This window comes from Ylistrum balloti, unplaced genomic scaffold (genome assembly GCF_031769215.1).
Source record: "Ylistrum balloti isolate Yb309-2 unplaced genomic scaffold, AGI_CSIRO_Ybal_v1 Utg369590, whole genome shotgun sequence".
Classification (NCBI taxonomy): Eukaryota; Metazoa; Mollusca; class Bivalvia; order Pectinida; family Pectinidae; genus Ylistrum; species Ylistrum balloti.
The window spans coordinates 238,215-258,354 of record NW_026781876.1 but is presented as its reverse complement, the minus strand read 5'-3'; the positions used below and the strand labels follow the sequence as shown (position 1 = coordinate 258,354).

The window sequence follows — 20,140 nt, the reverse complement described above, 5'->3', positions numbered from 1 at the left end:
CCAGAATCATTATCTTTATGCACAAAGGACTTGTATGAAATTTTGTTGTCACAGGAATGTACACATTAGTCTCAAAACATTAACAATTTAAGACCGTGTTATGGCATTAATTTATGATAAAGTATCTCCAAGGTCATTGATTATTAAGAAAATTTTATTTAATCAATATCAAATGACATTTTTAAAGTTATAGAATAAAAATATGCTTAGAAAATGACTGGTGTTGTCCCAATCACTTTCGTATTTTCTTTCTGTCAATATTTTTTAGTTTTATGTGTATCGACCACACCTCTCGCAGAACCCACCCACCAATAAAGGCCTTGTATAGTTCAAACCAGACAACAAATGGAAAACATTTCCAATACAGAAACCTTATCTAAGACATCACCGGAGCTAGAATATCTTATTTTCATTATTTCGTGACGTATAAAGTATTTCCACATACCATCCACTAAGACATATTTTTATTGTGAAATTAAAGATTGTTTTTGCTTATACTCCTCTTTATCATTTTATTTTTATCAAACAATTTTAGTTTTAAACATAATTTATTACCGAAATAAGCTTTAAAAACAGGGCACAAGTTTCAATAATTATACCAAAGCCCTTTCCTATTGACATATATACATACATACCTACATATATAGCAGAAGAAGGCATAATTAGATTTTATTTTATTGATAGTAAGCCAGTGTCAATACATGCATACCATCAAAACTGTCATTTATACCAATAATTCTTACAAAATTATTTCCAATAAAAACTGCAATTTTTATTTAAAAAAAAAAACAACATATTCACGTTAATCTCCCCCATGGAGTAATGTAAGATCCATTTTGGTAAAGCACCTGAAGATGTTTCCATCCATGAAGAGCATTTGATACTACAATATCTGGGCGTTGAGAGGAAGATTTCAGAAATCTGGGTTATTCTGACCCCGCCCATCAGTCCCTTGGGGTCGTTCAAGATCAATATGGGTATGTCATTAAGCCGTCATACTTTGCTCAGTATTTTTACCAAGTTTGAAATATTTCCGATGGAATTTAAACAAATTACGCACAAAAAAAAATTGTTTTTCATTTATGAATTATAGTAAACTTGACCCCTTACCAACGGGAAAATGTGAGACCCCGGGGCCATGAAATTCACAATTTTGGTAAAGCACCTAAGATGCTTCCATCCATGAAGAGCATTTGACACTACCATATTGGGCGTTGAAAAAATTTTTGAAAGGTATGGTTTCAAAATGTCCTAAGAATTAAATACAACAGCTTGTACGTGCTATGGGTAGCTTCTGTAGACATACATTTATAAATAGACATTTAAGTCCAAACATGTACCTACGCAAGATTATATGCTTTTGTGCCAAAATGAAAACAAAATGTCTGTGTTTTTATGGAAAATGCTGCATTATAATTTCTTCATTTTTTTGCGAAAGCTAAATATGAACAGATATCATATGCAAAGGAAGAAGTCACACTTTTGAATATATTGGGAACAGGAGATAAAAATGTGATGGATTTTGAGGACTGAGAACATTATATTTTTAGATTAAGCGACATTTTCTGAAGGTCAAATATCAGAGTCCATTCGCAAGTATATGTTCATCTTCAAAGAGTGTCAGATAAATTGCCCAAAATAGTAATTGGGAGTTTTGTTCAAAGTAATTAAACTGATTGACAATATTGCTATGTATTATCAAGGTAAAACGACCAAAGGGGAAATCTGTTTCGGATCGCAGTATTGTATAGTGAACTGAAATAAAATGTTTACATTTAGTTTTATTAGTACAAAGTGACTGTCACCTCATCTTCGCGAGCCAAGGCCACTTAGTTTCACGGTCGTGAAACTAAGTGGCCTTGGCTAGCGAAGATGCTGTCACCTACACTTGTAACCCACTAAAGTGAAATTTCCACTTTCAAAATGGCCGTCATGTTCTCTGATAACCACAAACATTAGATATTTTGCAACTGCTGAATAAAACCATCTTACCTGGAATCCAATAAGGTTTCTTCATTCTAGAATCTGATTGGCCATATCAGAGTTGGTATACATCGTACAGTAATGTTGTTCTTGTTGTCCCAGTCGAGTGAAGAGACGACAAGTTGCGGAATCTACATTGCATGTATAACTTCGGAAAGTCACAATTATCCGCAGTAGCATCTAGTTTGAAAAATAGTGACTTGGCCCTCCTAGTAAGATCTGGCTTGGGGTGTAAAGAACAATGCAATAGAGGATGAACAATAATAAAGAAACTGTGCTCTTGTCCAACCAGACCATGTGATATCTCCAAAAGATCATTAGTGATTTCCTTTGATGTGAAAGGTAGCTGGGAAGTCAACATTTCTCTTTCATCATTGCGGGTTTGAACGTTAGGGTTAAGATCTATCACTACGAGGTGTTGAGAACAAGCACGTGAAGACCATGGACACCACAACCTGTGATGACAGATGAATTGGGGTTTTATCAACTAGGGCAACATGGTCGAGGTTTGATTGAAACTCTTCATACATAATGCGCATTTTGCGTGGGATGACTGGCCGTAAAATTGATCCTCTATGGATAATACTGGGATGTTACGCTACATGTTATCATCAACACCAACGTTTTGACCTTCAGGTTGTGACTTTCTATTCTGATAATTCTTAAAACGCTTAGCATACATACCAATCTCTTGATCATCAATAAAGTTATTGCCGTCTGCTTTTAAAACATCCAACAACCAATTGTGCTGGGAAATCCGACATTTCTGACAGGTTTCTTGGTTTTAATGTCTCTCCTAAAGGCAACTTTACAACCCGCACCTACAGATCTACCATTCTTTGTGACAACGGTACTGTATTAGGCGTTGAAAGTCTACTAGAAAATAATGTCATATGAACAATTGACGATATTGGGGTATATAATATAATGTTGGAGGATTTGTATAAAAATTATCGGTCATATAATGTATTTAACGTCCTAATTGTAACTGACAGATATAGTCATTTTAGGACACGTCGGCATTACTTGTATGCGTGCTAGGGGTTATTATATATGAGGAAAGACACACGTTTGGAGTGTAACAGTGTGGTCCCCTATGTCCACTATCGTTCAACAAGTCCTTTTGGCGCCACACACCAAAAACAAAAATGACACTTTGCACGAATGGTGAAGTTTCCATCTTTGGGCAATATTACAGTAGGAGATAAATATATGTTAAATAATTTTGAATTGACTGAGTATAAAGGACATCAAATGTAATTTGCTCACAAAATTGACGTTTTCCTCACACAATGCTTAAAATATCAATGATATTGGATGTATACTCATTGTTTTAGTATTTTGGTATTTAGTTTATGGTTTGAACTTTCCTCTATTGTTAAAACGATTATTTTTTATTCGTTTTGCGACAATCGGTGTTCATAGTTTAGTAATTTAGTTATATAATTAGTTAATTAGACAAATGCGTCATTGGTTAATTTCAATTAAAAGGACAGCTAAGGGAACCAACTTTGATGGTACAATGCAATGTATGGGTGAGTGGTCTCAAAGAGTGAAAAAATCTTTAGTCTGACCACTATGGGAAATAAGCATTGCTGAAAACCCTCATTATGATTAAATTTGAATTTTGGCCCAATCCGTGGAATCGGGACCGTATGATTCACTATTTTGGTTCATCTTGGGCAGGGGAAGGTTTCTGGAAAATTTCATTGAAATTGGTTCATAGGTTTTTGAGAAGAAGTTGAAAATGTATAAAGGTTAAGGACGCATGGTGCCAGACAAAGGTTATCCAATCGGTCACCATGATACTTTGTGACAAATGACCTAAAAAGTGAGAAAGATTGAACAAAAATACACCATAAGACAGCAGAGATGTTGTCAGTATGAGGATATGAGCATTTTTGTTTGTGGCAATATTTGTTAATTTTTTTCATTTCATTTAAGATTTATATATTTGGGAGGGAGGACTGGGGGCAGTTTTGTTGAAAGTCATGCAAGGTCCTTCATCTATAATGTCACAATAGTGTTGTTAAAGGCACATAATGCAACAATATGATATAATTACAGGTAAGTTTAGGATATATAATCACAGGTAACACAATGCTGTGAGCAACAGCTCTCTGATGCAGTCTAATCCATTCCAGGTACTACTAGTGAATGCTAAAATTGTATTGAAAGGTGCCATTCTCTTGTGCAGCAGTCCTTCAAGAATTTCCAACACTGGCCTCACATTGATTGCCTCACCATATTTACAGGAGTTATTGCTAACGATTAAAGGTAATTATTTGATAGCAATGCGTCATTCTGATAGACAGGTATCAAAATATATTGAAATACAAGGGGATATTTGAAAACCATATTGGAAAAGTCAGTTTAAAGGAAAATGTCTATTTAGCTTCATAAACTATTGAACAAAGAAAAAAACAATCTGACTGTATTTTATTACAGTGAATGGAAGAAACTAGAAACAAGAAAGAAAACCCATTTTCTTGAATTGATTTCAATTTATTTCAATTTACTACATACATAATGGCATCACATAATTTCAGGTTTGTAATAATCCATTATGTTCATAATTCATGCTTTCAATCTGTACATTTAACTACCTGGTAATGTGTATTGAGAAATTACAAATGGCCACCACGAGACACATCTGTAAGTAAATATTGATAACTTCAGGATTTACTTTATGCCATTTAAATATCCAACAGATTCCACAAGTTGTACCCCATTCATTTAGCAATACTTCAAACAAACAAACAAACAAACAAAAATAGTAATAATAAATAAACTTGTATGGTATTTCCAATAACACCAATCCTTCACTTCTTTCTCAAGTAGCAAAGTATGAATGAAATGGTTTCATATTTTGCACTCACACTTGAGACAGTGGAATTTGGAATAATTTGTAATTTTGAGCTGTGGAATATTGTCCAGTGTTCTTGTAAAGAAACAGACATGACACGATAAACTATAAACAGATGTAATACTAACCAAAAGTAACCAATACACTTTATCAGTTAAAAACAACCATCTTCTCCACATTCTCTGCAGTTTCAAAAGAACTGAAATTTGACAGAATCTAACTTGGGTCTGCAAGAATATTTATGTGTTGACAAAATTTGCCTAAAGCGTGTTCAATTTACTTTCTTATGGGTTTCAAGTAATTTCTACTGGCAAATAGTAGCCAACCCATAGCACATGAAAATAATATTTTACTGAAACCGGTGACGATATCACGTCGGTTACATATATTAAGAGTGAAATCCTTGGATGTGTTAAATGCTGCAGGACAATACATAAACTTTATCATCAAAGCAATGATATACAATAGTATAGTACAAAGATTTTTACAGCTGTTAAAAGCAAATTTTATTTCTTATTTTCACCTTCCATTCTGATACTAACTCCAGAACACTTTTGACTGTAGAAGTTTTTCTCAGCAAACTTTTTTTAAGCATTAACTCATTTTTTTCTGTTTTTCTTTCACAACTAAAACATGAAAACTGAGTGCACTTTAGCATCCCAAGGAAAATAATTAACTCATGATATTGAAAAAAGCAGATTTGGAACTGAAACACTGCATGTAACACAAAGATGGGAAAACTGTTGAAAGATCCTTCAAACAGGAAAATATCCTTAAAATATATAGTATCCATAATTCATAATAAAAGAATTGCAATGATTCCAGGATTTGATATCGAAATTGTTGAGAATTTTTGGCTGTTAATCACGATCTGGTCCCCTCACAATGACAGGGTATATGGTGTAAGACTTCCACATCCTTCTCAACTGCCTTGTCACACATACATGACACTTGTATGCTGTGGTCCTGAAATTCAACTGCAGGCAGTGTTGTCATAGTAACTAAGGCAATGAAGAAAGGAATCCTTAAGCAGCTGGAATATTTGATAATATCTTTCACTTCTTTTTTTTGTCAGATAATCCTGCTCCTGCGTTGAATTTAAATAGTATGATGTCGCCGTCTTCCACCATATAGTCACGACCTTTCTGACGATACTTTCCATTGGCCTAAAATCAAAGGGCAGAAGTTGTATGGGAACATAGTCATCTACTCCTATATCTAATAGGGTCTACCAAACAGAAGAATGGAAAGATAAAATTTAGTAATCTCACATCAAATGACCAAACAAATACAATTGTAGATGTCATTAGATGCAAAGGGAAAACTTTCCAAAAATGTACTATCTGTCCCAATTTTGTTTTTAGATATTTTCAATATCATTGACCATGTTTACATTTAACGAACTGTTTTGCAGCCACAATGTCATGTTTTCTCGTCAACAAATGAGTTATAAAGTCAACAGTAAATTTTAATCAATCACCAATTAGACTACATTTACCTCAAATCAATTTTCGTTGACAAAGCTGTTTACTATTAATCTAAGATAGCCTGTCATGCAAGAATGTTTACAATGATAATATTTCAATTGGTGCACTGTACCGTAACATGAAATGATTCCCTTAATATGATTTACCATCAACATTTACCTCACAATATCAGGAATATATAGAAATATCTTAACAATTGGCCTGATAAAATCAACCAGGGAGACAAATGAAGATTTCAATTTTTGCTGGTGTTATACTTTCTTTGTAGGTTGAAGCATTGACATCTCAACTTTCTATCAAAGGTAGTCATTGACTGTCCTATTTATCATGTATTATTTATCAAATTGATTATTTTAGGCGTTGCTAACAAAACCAGTTAAGAATTGTTTTCATCATTATCATGGGGATTTCTCACCTTGCATTCACTTTCAGATCCAAATTCTTTGAAATCTGCATAGTTCATCACTTCAGCCATGATAAAGCCTTTCTCAAAGTCAGTATGGATTCGTCCAGCTGCTTGTGGGGCCTTAGTGTGTTTCTAAAAACAGAAAAAAATAGTTTGCGCTCATCTTAACCATTCAACTGGTTTTTGTACTTTTAAATTACAAATAAATTAAGCTATAAATCTGATAAAATTCATTATCGGATCATTTCAACCGACAAAAGGGAGTTTTTTTATAAATAGTTTATACAAAATTAATTTCCTTTCACCTAACAATGCTTAAGACAAAATATGGACAAATTTCAATCATTCCTACAGGAAGAGTAGGATTTTTAAATGTTTACTCCCTTTCCCCTTCGGACCAGGTGGGCTAAAAAAAATATATATATTAACATTTATATCAGTTTCCATAGGCTGTGTTCACATTAAAGTAGAGAAAACTCTAAATTACAAATCAATGTTGTAGCAATAGCAGCAATAATGAAATGATTATATTATACATACTATAGAAATTATGCTCGAATTTCATAACTACATTCAGAAATGATGACAGGAGTCCTATTACAAGTGATAACATACATGTATTGTCCATGCTTTGACTTCATCCTTCCCACTTGTGAAAAAGTACACCAAATTGAGTGCCTTGTAACCATTGACGATGATTTTGTCTAGTGCACTGAAAATAAAAACACTTCATCTCAAGACACATTTCTCCAATGATTGCTCATTAATCAGAAAAAGCCTGACTGGCAATGAACTTAACGTATCAGTTCAGACAATGTTTGGACAGATTAGAATTTATTTTAGACAGTCATGAGACTAGCCATATTATTTTCTTGTCTTGCATCAGTGTAGTTAGCCTTTCATCCCAACAAGCTACTGGCTAAATATGATGACCCTGGGTCATTTGGTAATTAAAGGTATTGTTAATAGACTTTAACATATTTGACCCCTGTGACCTTGAAAATAGGTTGAGATCATTCATTTAAAGAAACTTGGTAGCACGTCATCCCAACATACTACTTTCCCAATACTGTGACTCTGGGGCTTTTAGTTATTGAGAAGATGTGGAAAATATAAATTGTTTATAACACATAATTGATGATGCACGACACCAGACAAAACATAATTGCAATTAAATACCATGTTTTTGTATGTAGCGCATCATTGTACATGAAAATACACTATTCAGAATAAAACTTCTTCTTGAAATCTCAAAAATTGCAAAATGTCTTTTAAGAAAAGTTCATTGGTTATGTGTTATCATTCCTTGAATGAGCACTTTTCCAATGTGTTATCATTCCTTGAACACCTTACAAAACCTTTCAAATGTTTGGTTGTTATGTGTATAGCGATGAAACCAGTCAACTATTTATCAACCAACACTAAGTGATTAATCATTTACAGGTTTTTCCTGTAATAGACCCTTAATTCATCACAGTGTGTGACTTCATCAATTCTTTATGAATGCATTTATCTTGAAATATACTAGAACTCTTAACCCAAAATACGGGGTAAGTTATTACAGGACAGTGCTATAGAAAATTTGCCTAAAATTTCTACTGAAACTGCATTGTAGTATGAGTGGGCCTATAACCAGGCAGTGAGCGTATAATTGGATTGATATAAAATTCTACCTGACGATTTGGTGCTCCTTGAGGTAAGCTTCCTGTTCATCCTCAGCCATGTCAATCAGTTTAGACTCCAGTATCCCACTGAACAGGATCACAATGGAACCCTTGTCATTAGCATCAATCCATTCCTTTATTTTCACTAACCTGACATAAACATAATCAATAAAAATAGTTATTACAAGAATTTGAACAAAAATATATGCATTTCACATAGATATTTTAATAATTTAGAGCATTTATTTCTCCATTTTTGAAAGTAAGTCATGGAACTTTATTTGAACAAACTTCAAAGGCCTTCATTCTAACAAGTGTCTCGCCAATTATCTGGACTCTAAGCCTGCTGGTTACTGACAATAGGTTGATTTTATGCATACTCTTAAATCCATGAACTTGGATGCCAATAAAATGACAAACAGTAAAAAATTCATATGTATTTCTAACTCTAGTGATTTTAGTCAGAATTAATATTCATAAGATCTCAAAAGCGACTGCAGGGATAAAAAAAAAAAACCCAAAAAATTTTAAAGTCCTATGAAAATAAATAATCTTTCGGTTTATTATTTTATTTTATTATTTAATTTGCAGGGTTTCCACACACAAGATCATAGGGACAGGACACTGATATTTGTCAGTGAGACAACGCATAGAAATTGGACAAATCGCGAAGACTTTAACCAATCAAACGACCACATACAAGATCAAATCCACACTCCCTCAGTAAGATCACCATAAGTAAAAGTAACAACATGATAATGCTTTAATTGTACTTACCATTTATTCTTTTTTCTTGTGTAATCTTTTTCTGATAAATTCACTAGATATATGACAGGTTTGGAGGTCAGGAATAGGTGTCCATTTAAGATCTCAATCTGAATATCAGGAAAATAAACAGATAATCCATTAACAAATATTATTTCTGTGATGGAAACCATCATCCAGTTACATACACTAATAGGAACAAGGAAACACAACTTTAACTTAACAGTTTAATAAATTAATATTTATACGCAATCTGCCTCAATTTGAAATGCAATACGTATTCAACCTCCAATATTGGACCATCCCTATAACAAATAAGGAATTCATCAATATACATAAAGTTGAAATAACGGCAGTAGTCAGACCGATCCCTAACAACATCTGTGTCCTCCCAAAACACTATAGCATTTCCAATTCTGTGCGACATGAAATTCATAAGGAGATTGACTTTTGTAGAGGATGATTATTCTATTCCGGTGGAGGTTATTTGGGTTGTTTGCTCAACTTGAAATCTTCTATCTAATTCATCCCACAATTGTTTCGTTGGGGAGATATCAGGGCTATATGGAGGCCAAACAATTGGGACAATATCCTGGGTTGTAGTCCCTACAAACTTTTGCAACTTGTGGTCTAATGCTATCAGACAGAAAGGTCAAAATGGTGCCTTAATACGAAAGGCAGTCTATTTCTCACAATTTCTGGTTTTGAGTTGATACATTGATTAACATTACCAATGGTGATTCAAGCCGTCTCGACTGCTACTAATCTCCTGTCATGTAAGCGGGCAAGCCTAATGAACCGAAATTGATGCCACGAAATTTCACCTGGATGTCTGGATCTTGGTCTGAATTCCGAAATGATTAGCGACCTGTAGTTGATTGCTACCTCGCATGAGCATTGAGGTGTATTTGTACAGTCATAGTATCTATCTCCTAACTGCTATTTCTGTCAGCAATATGGGGGATTACGGACAGACATATTGGGGGATCACAGACGGACATATTGGGGGATCACAGACAGACATATTGGGGGATCACAGACGGACATATTGGGGGATCACAGACGGACATATTGGGGGATCACAGACGGACATATTGGGGGATCACAGACAGACATATTGGGGGATGACAAACGGACATATTGGGGGATGACAAATGAGTATTGTTTTGGGGGATAACAGACAGACATTGTAGGTAGATGACAGACAGATGACATTATGGGTAGAAGACAGACAAACTGCATGTCTGTGTTACAGACAGGTGTTCTCACCTCTTTGTTATCCCATGAAGATTGTCGCACCCACTTGTCAGCATTGAGTACATCTCTGACCTTCACCAGACAGTCCTAGAACACAAAATATGAATACATTGAAATATTAAAGAGTAAAACTGGTCATATGCCAGACGACACAGATATTAATCTTGCATTCAAATGCAAATGCATTACAAACACAAGAAGAAGTAAACACCTTGGCAGAATTCAGTAGTTCCTGGAATCAACCTACATGTCATATGTAATGTCAATCATCAACCTACACATTAATAGAAAAGCAGACTAGTCCATATCATGTGACAGCCTACAACCTACACTGAGGACAATAAATCAACCTATATCATGTGACAGCCTACAACCTACACTGAGGACAATAAATCAACCTATATCTTGTGACAGCCTACAACCTACACTGAGGACAATAAATCAACCTATATCATGTGACAGCCTACAACCTACACTGAGGACAATAAATCAACCTATATCTTGTGACAGCCTACAACCTACACATCACTGAGGACAATAAATCAACCTATATCTTGTGACAGCCTACAACCTACACTGAGGACAATAAATCAACCTATATCTTGTGACAGCCTACAACCTACACATCACTGAGGACAATAAATCAACCTATATCTTGTGACAGCCTACAACCTACACTGAGGACAATAAATCAACCTATATCATGTGACAGCCTACAACCTACACATCACTGAGGACAATAAATCAACCTATATCATGTGACAGCCTACAACCTACACTGAGGACAATAAATCAACCTTTATCATGTGACAGCATACAACAACCTACACATCACTGAGGACAATAAATCAACCTATATCTTGTGACAGCCTACAACCTACACTGAGGACAATAAATCAACCTATATCATGTGACAGCCTACAACCTACACTGAGGACAATAAATCAACTTATATCTTGTGACAGCCTACAACCTACACATCACTGAGGACAATAAATCAACCTATATCATGTGACAGCCTACAACCTACACACCTATATCATGTGACAGCCTACAACCTACACATGAGGACAATAAATCAACCTATATCTTGTGAAAGCCTACAACCTACACATCACTGAGGACAATAAATCAACCTATATCTTGTGACAGCCTACAACCTACACTGAGGACAATAAATCAACCTATATCTTGTGACAGCCTACAACCTACACTGAGGACAATAAATCAACCTATATCTTGTGACAGCCTACAACCTACACTGAGGACAACAAATCAACCTATATCATGTGACAGCCTACAACCTACACTGAGGACAATAAATCAACCTATATCATGTGACAGCCTACAACCTATCATGTGACAGCCTACAACCTACACTGAGGACAATAAATCAACCTATATCTTGTGATAGCCTACAACCTACACTGAGGACAATAAATCAACCTATATCATGTGACAGCCTACAACCTACACTGAGGACAATAAATCAACCTATATCTTGTGATAGCCTACAACCTACACTGAGGACAATAAATCAACCTATATCATGTGACAGCCTACAACCTACACTGAGGACAATAAATCAACCTATATCTTGTGACAGCCTACAACCTACACTGAGGACAATAAATCAACCTATATCTTGTGACAGCCTACAACCTACACAGTAGCACAGTAGAAACACCTATATCATGTGACAGCCTACAACCTACACATGACAATAAATCAACCTATATCTTGTGACAGCCTACAACCTACACAATAAATCAACCTATATCATGTGACACTGAGGACAATAAATCAACCTATATCTTGTGACAGCCTACAACCTATATCACAGCCTACAACCTACACTGAGGACAATATCAACCTATATCTTGTGAATATATCAACCTATATAAATCAACCTATATCTTGTGACAGCCTACAACCTACACATCACTGAGGACAATAAATCAACCTATATCTTGACAGCCTACAACCTACACTGACAATAAATCAACTTATATCTTGTGACAGCCTACAACCTACACATCACTGAGGACAATAAATCAACCTATATCATGTGACAGCCTACAACCTACACATCACTGAGGACAATAAACCAACCTATATCTTGTGACAGCCTACAACCTACACTGAGGACAATAAATCAACCTATATCATGCGACAGCCTACAACCTACACTGAGGACAATAAATCAACCTATATCTTGTGACAGCCTACAACCTAGACTGAGGACAATAAATCAACCTATATCTTTTGATAGCCTACAACCTACACTGAGGACAATAAATCAACTTATATCTTGTGACAGCCTACAACCTACACATCACTGAGGACAATAAATCAACCTATATCTTGTGACAGCCTACAACCTACACTGAGGACAATAAATCAACCTATATCATGTGACAGCCTACAACCTACACTGAGGACAATAAATCAACCTATATCATGTGACAGCCTACAACCTACACATCACTGAGGACAATAAATCAACCTATATCTTGTGACAGCCTACAACCTACACTGAGGACAATAAATCAACCTATATCTTGTGACAGCCTACAACCTAGACTGAGGACAATAAATCAACCTATATCATGTGACAGCCTACAACCTACACATCACTGAGGACAATAAATCAACCTATATCATGTGACAGCCTACAACCTACACATCACTGAGGACAATAAATCAACTTATATCTTGTGACAGCCTACAACCTACACTGAGGACAATAAATCAACCTATATCATGTGACAGCCTACAACCTACACATCACTGAGGACAATAAATCAACCTATATCTTGTGACAGCCTACAACCTACACATCACTGACGACAATAAATCAACCTATATCTTGTGATAGCCTACAATCTACACTGAGGACAATAAATCAACCTATATCTTGTGACAGCCTGCAACCTACACTGAGGACAATAAATCAACCTATATCATGCGACATCCTACAACCTACACTGAGGACAATAAATAAACCTATATCTTGTGACAGGCTACAACCTACACTGAGGACAATAAATCAACCTATATCTTGTGACAGCCTACAACCTACACCGAGGACAATAATTCAACCTATATCATGTGACATCCTACAACCTACACATCACTGAGGACAATAATCAACCTATATCATGTGACAGCCTACAACCTACACTGAGGACAATAAATCAACCTATATTGTTCAATAACCTACAACCTACATATTCAGCTTTGCCCTGCTTGTTGCCACCCCTGACGACAGAACGCTCCAGTCCTTCTAGATGCTTGGTTAGGTACTCAAGGTCTTTTAGTCGGAGCTCGTTATGGATAATCTGTAAATCTCGAGCTGGGTTTACATCCCCCTCCACATGGACGATTTCTTCATCATCAAATGCACCTGTCATATTACATTTAATAAATTGTCAAAACCATTGAAAAAAAAAATGCTTGACAGGGGCTTTAATTGAAGATTTCCAAATTTGATATCAAAGCTGAGAAATATTGGTGTTATTTTGGAGTACTTTTTGGCTCTGACTTTCTTTAATCCTTGTTTCAAAACAAGGATTAATTGGTTTTCTTGTTCAAGTTTGTTTTTACATACAATGTCTGCATAGAAAGCCAATTACTATGTAAAAATTTAAAGGTAACTATGTATGCTACTGAAAATGGTCAATGTGTATGACGAGGTGATAGTGCATTGGACAATAGAATTTTTTTTATTTAGTGTAGGGCTACTTTAACTTATTTGATATCATTAAAGCATCCTATCAAATGCAGCATCTTCTTTGATAAAGATCTATTCAAAATATTATTTGGAACTAGCAGGAAACTTCAATTCTAAAAATTCATCAGCCATTTTGTTGTTTTATTGGTCATAAATTGGAACATGTACATCTAGGTCTAATGTATAAAATGCTGTCAAAACTGGAAAGCCATTAATCTGACACTTGAGTGGTTATTTTTGTTGTACCATTTGACCATGCAGGGTTCTCATACCCCATTTTGGGACTGGGGCCCGGGGCCCTTAGAATTGGGAAAAATAATGGTGTTTTCCTTAGAATTGGGAAAACTTGGGGTCTAAATTGGGAAAAAAAGATACTATTTTGCATTGGGAATGGGACTAAATATTGGCCCCAAATCTAGCAGATCGAGAGCCCTGCCATGTACTCTCAGTGCTTTGATAATCGGTCAAAACTTACTGGGTAGACGAAAAGAAGTTCCAAAATTCTTGGCATATCCAGCAATTCAAAAACATGAAATTCATATAATGAAACAATAGTTATCTAAAATAATTCAAAGCATGAAAATTTGAGGGTTCTCTAACTAAACTGTTTTGCTATTTTGTGCAAATTTATTGAAAAAAAAGGCAAGGATAACCTGCACTACCTGATGGGCTAAAAACAAATAATGACAATTTCCAAAAGTGCTTCACAATACATAAGCAAAGATCTTACGTGTCAAATGGAAGATCGCATCACAAGCGTTGATATTTGACAAGAAAGCATTTCCAAGCCCTTGACCTTCGTGGGCACCCTTCACCAGTCCTGCGATGTCCACTACATTTAAATAAGCTGGTACTTTGCTACAATGAAAAAGTCATGGTCATTTCTGAAGGCTTTTTTATCATTCTTTCAAATCAATTTAAATGAAGTAGGTTTTCAACCAAGATAACAAAAGAATATCTGTGAAAAATTTTGTATACAAGCTTAAGCAAAAAAGTTTCTGGCATTTTTGTTTTGTGCTAATTTTTTTCCCTTTTACAAACAATTATTTGAAATATGTATAATTAATACAATCTGTATTTAAAATGATTACTTGTATGATATATCTATGCTCATATGAAACCTTAACATGGTACAGTTTGTATAATCGGCCGTAAGACTTAACATAGTTTCATTTTCCATACAGTGATCATTAGTATGAAATGACTCTCTCTGATATATGTAAAGCACAGCATCTTTAAACAGCAATAAATGTTTGCTACAAGAAGTCAGACTTTGATAATGTGTTATCAACTTGATATATTTTACCTTGTTTTTAAAAAAAAATTCTTTCCTTCTTCATAGATCATATTTCGTTTCAGATTAACAATTTCCTTACTTACTTACACATGCTTCTGTACCTAAAATCAATTTTCACAGAGAACATATACTCAGCCTATATATCGTGTTACGTATTGAAAGTGTTTACCTTGCTGGAACATAGTGCTGACAAAGATGGTCAAATCTAGCATCTGGTACAGCAACACGACCTGCAAAATAGATAATCCTAGCGTCCATGATTTTAAAACATATCAGAGTACTTTACTTGGCAAAAAGCCAACCCTGGTAATGGCAATGGTATTTACACTCCAAACCATAAGGATATACTGCTGTTGTTCTGGGTCAAAATGAAGACGGATATATCATGGAAACAGTGTTCAACTCTTTTTAACATGTCAATTTCCACTAAACTAAAAACATTTCATTCCATAGTAAAAGCATTAGAAATAACCTTTGTTCCTTGGGTGTTAACATTCTGCAAAAGAAAATATTCTGAAGCACACCACTGTGCACTAAGTAGCATTTCTTGGCCAGTGGTACATATATCTTTATTCCTAAGAGCTCTGATCACAAGCTTCATAGAATCCTACTGGAGAAGCGAAACTATTTGAAGTTCGTGAGCATATCTCTGCCTGATAGTTACACTCTGGATACAGGACCTTTTCCTGGAAGTGATAATGATGCGAAGCTTAAAAAGAGCACAACAGAGGCTACCAATAGCACATACAAGCTGTTGTATTTGCTTCGTAGGTCAAATTGAAGCCCCATCTTTGATATTTCATTCAGACAAATATTTCATTGTTACATCGAGTAATTTTCCCCCAAACCTGCATTATATCTATAACATTTAAGAAATTTATCTCCAGAAAACAAGATTCAAAGAAAGGGAAATAACCCTACTGTAATCAAAATGACTCCTATACATTGACATCATCACCATACCACATGTACACGTAATAAACTATTACCCTCTGTAACAAATCTATACTTACTTTCACTGGGATCAATCGTACAAAATGGAAAGTTCTCAGCAGGGATGGAACTTTTGGTCAATACATTAAAAAATGTTGATTTCCTGAAATAAATAATAAATAAATTACTGAATAACTCAATAAATTTGAGTTTTATTTTTAACTAGGAATTATTATTCCTGTTTAATAAAAGAATAAACAGGAAAAACTGAAAGAATCTGCTATTGATACAAGCCTCACCAATAAACACAACTCAGTACTAACTTAATACACTTACCAGGTCCATTAAGTAGTTGAGAAATTGTGAAACATGATGTACAAAACAGACTAAATGTCAAAATCTTACATTAAAGATCATAACTTGGCAAATGACTTTTTGTTTCCCAATCAGTCTTAAAATGAAATATACACGATAAGGGACTGTGGGGAACGTAAAGAAAAAATCTAAAAACAAAATTCCTCATGTAAGTTTTAATATATACAGTGATCAATCTACACACAATTCCCCAGTCCTGTACTCGTAGAATTTTTCTGTGACTCATACCAGGTCGAATTTCTGGAAACACTTCAATTTTCTATTGTGGGACCTAATTTTTCCAATTTCTGGAAACACAAGGTTTTCCATAATTTATCTAGTAGTGGGCTGTGTAGTGTAAGTAGGAGGCTGGCTTGTCGTGTACTTGTAGTCGTGTATGGAACATTATTACGGAACTGGATTGGTGTAGGCAGCCAAATGATCAAAGTAGCCGGTCAAATTGGCTGGCAACCGGCTCTTATGGAAAACCCTGGAAACACTTCAATTTTCTATTGTGGGACACGATTTTCTCAATAATAAAGTTGAAATGAACTCATGAAAATAAGTTGTAGATTAATCACTGTATACATGGAGTAGCAATACTGTATAAATTTCAAATCTTAACAATTAAACAAATTAACAAAAACCTACCCTACATTTGGCAGACCAACAATGCCAATCTTGAGATTGGTTCCAAGACGACCTATTAGAGGTGGTATGGCTGAAGCCCCATCATCCTTTTTCTTCGGAGGCATAGTTCAATCCCAGTCTGCACAGGACTATCTCCAACTGCCAAAAATGATACAGATTTTAATCTTAGATGTATATCCTGAGAAAATGTAGGACTGTTTGGAAAGTTTAAAAAAAAAAAAAGCAATATTCCAAAATTTCTAATCTTAACTTCCGGTTGAGGCTTTGCAGGTTTCTTTTGACATAAGAAATTTGTGTTACGAACTGCTGCAGATGTAGAACAAAAATAATTTTATGTTATGAATCTTGTGACTGCTTGGTACTCAGGCTTGTTCATGAAAATGTAGTGTGACAGAACGATTTACCCCCATACACCCCAAAACTACCTAAAAAATACATCAAAACACACAAAACTACCTTAACAAATACCCAAGAACACCCAAAACTACCCCAACAAATTTGATGACTACCCAGCCTCCCAAATACTTCTCCTAAGCACTTAAAAGGTACCCAAAAACCACATATATCGCGGTTGCCACGTCCTGATGATGATGATGATGATGATGATGATGGAAGGGAGGTAACCTTTACAGGCTGTCACTGTTGATTCACAATATTTGTTTATATCATGTATTTTACAATAAATCCTTTCCATTTCAAATGAAATCTGTGAACCATACAATTTTTTTGGTTTTCATTTTATATACTATATAATGTCATCAATGAAGTAATAACGACAGTACGGACTAGTGAATTGTCAAATTTTTGAGGCAAGATAAAGGTATAGGTATAGATTTAGGTGTAAATAAAGATGATGTAAGGGTAGAACATATTATACCTTGACAATATACTTAATTCAGGGTAAAGATAGGAATAATTACTCATTTACAATACACCAGTTAACAGTCTGATAATGTTTCTCTGTCTTATTTATATCATATTAGCTTTCAGGCTTCTAATGGTGGAATAAACAGTTTGACATCTGTAGCAAACTCTACCTCCTTGCAAACAGACTTAAAGATATTTCATCAACAGCAAATAATTCCACCAAAATTAGCATTGACCAAGTCTCTAATGTCCTGATACAAAAACACACCTTTATACCCATATACAAACCGTGCAGAAATATGTGTAAATATATATATATAATCACAGTTGGTACAAACTGATATACAGGCCTTACTCCCAGCAAAGTATATTTGTTTCAAAATTGTGAGGTTTTCATATTACCTGGTATTCATGCTCAGTAGGCTAGTTTTAGTAAAAATTTCTGGGTTTTTCCGATCTCTGTCCTTTATGCTGGCTAGGTTTTTTTTAACCACAACTTAGTTTAGGTTTGTGAAACTCAAAATCATGATTTGTTGCATGCATTGTTTTTGTTTTGTTTGGAGTTTTCTTTAATTTCTAGAATTGTTTAAAAAAATAATTTTTCTCAAGATCAGATATTGTTACCCCAGTCATACACACATGCCTAAACCTATTGACTAGCCTGTCATGCCTTCTACCGTGCAAAGCTCTTCTCAAGTCTAACATGTAATTTGTAAGTTTTTCTACTAGGACTGGTAGTTTATGTTGCTTGAAATCTGCTGCTTGTTTGATGCAGTCATTCATAAATTCCGAGTTATTATTTGTCCATAAATCAATGTATTGCTGGATCTGTCCTTTTGTACTTGTCTTTTTTGTATGATTGTATGTGCATGGTTGACAACTTTATTATTTCAACTTATAAAAAGCACACTTGTTGTAAGCATGTAACCTTACATTTTCCTAGAAGGGTCTAACTGTGATGACAGGAAACTTGTTCATCCCTTCATTTGGGAATCGCCAAATTCCCTTTGAATAGCTGGATTTGCATGTTTTTGAAAGACAAGTGTGTTAAACTGGCTATCAAACCACTGCCTGGTCATGATGATGAATTGTTTTCTAGAAGAAGAATAATAAGATGATGATACATTGTGTATGTGCCGATGTTTTGTTAAAATCTTGCGGAATACAAAACAAACTTTTAAAACAAGTGTGTTAAACTTATCAAACCACTGCAGGTCATGATGATGAATTGTTTTCTAGAAGAAGAATAATAAGATGATGATACATTGGCACATGTGTATGTGCCGATGTTTTGTTAAAATCTTGCGGAATACAAAACAAACTTTTAAAACAAGCTTCAATGCAGTTCAAAATGTGCATCTTGTTGACCAACTTGCGCTCGCTTCTAGGCAGTGCCTATTTCATATCATATGATTATCAGCAAAAATCCTGGAAATATCAAATGTCATGTTTTTTCGCTTATTTCGTTCCTCAATGATGTCAAATTGCTCACCTCTTGTTTGATGGAAAGTATCTGTCGTCCGTATGAACTTAAATCGGGTTCAATAGACAAAGAGCTTCTTATTTCACTCTCATTGCACCATCTGGTGCCAGACTTGTGTGTTTGTCAAGATAGTGCACTGGTACTACCCTGCCAACCGGCAAAACGTGGTTTACCCAATATGGCGAAATCGCAACAGGAAATCTATATCGCCATCTACTTCCGGTTTTATTAATTACAGCCCAGGACTGCCCGGCACCGCCCGGCGTTGTTGGGGTAGCAGGAAACGGTTAATTTGCATTTTTTTTTCTGAAATTATTGGTCATTATTGAAATATACAGGTATAGCGGTTTGGTTATGAAAAGTACATCCCTACATGTATATATATTTATAAACT

The 20,140-nt window shown here is 35.0% G+C and overlaps 1 protein-coding gene across 1 annotated transcript; it reads right to left on the bottom strand.

Annotated features, from left to right (window-relative positions):
- Positions 1–4,467: 4,467 nt before the first annotated feature.
- LOC132544547 (obg-like ATPase 1) lies at positions 4,468–19,916 on the bottom strand. The gene is made up of 12 exons (XM_060208160.1): positions 19,756–19,916; positions 17,397–17,534; positions 16,472–16,554; positions 15,628–15,688; positions 14,892–15,019; positions 13,659–13,834; positions 10,441–10,515; positions 9,184–9,281; positions 8,416–8,556; positions 7,358–7,454; positions 6,752–6,874; positions 4,468–6,015 (listed from the first exon to the last, which is right to left on the bottom strand). The coding sequence occupies exons 2-12, from the start codon at positions 17,498–17,500 to the stop codon at positions 5,905–5,907; spliced, it is 1,197 nt and encodes a 398-aa protein (XP_060064143.1). The 5' UTR covers positions 17,501–17,534; positions 19,756–19,916; the 3' UTR covers positions 4,468–5,904.
- Between the last annotated feature and the right edge of the window lie 224 nt (positions 19,917–20,140).

Coding starts and splice junctions, on each gene's coding strand:
- LOC132544547 (XM_060208160.1), bottom strand. CDS start 17,500: ATGCCTCCGAAGAAAAAGGATGATGGGGCTTCAGCCATACCACCTCTA. Junction 16,555..17,396: donor GTTGGTCTGCCAAATGTAGG/GTAGGTTTTTGT, acceptor TATTTATTTCAG/GAAATCAACATTTTTTAATG. Junction 15,689..16,471: donor TACGATTGATCCCAGTGAAA/GTAAGTATAGAT, acceptor TCTATTTTGCAG/GTCGTGTTGCTGTACCAGAT.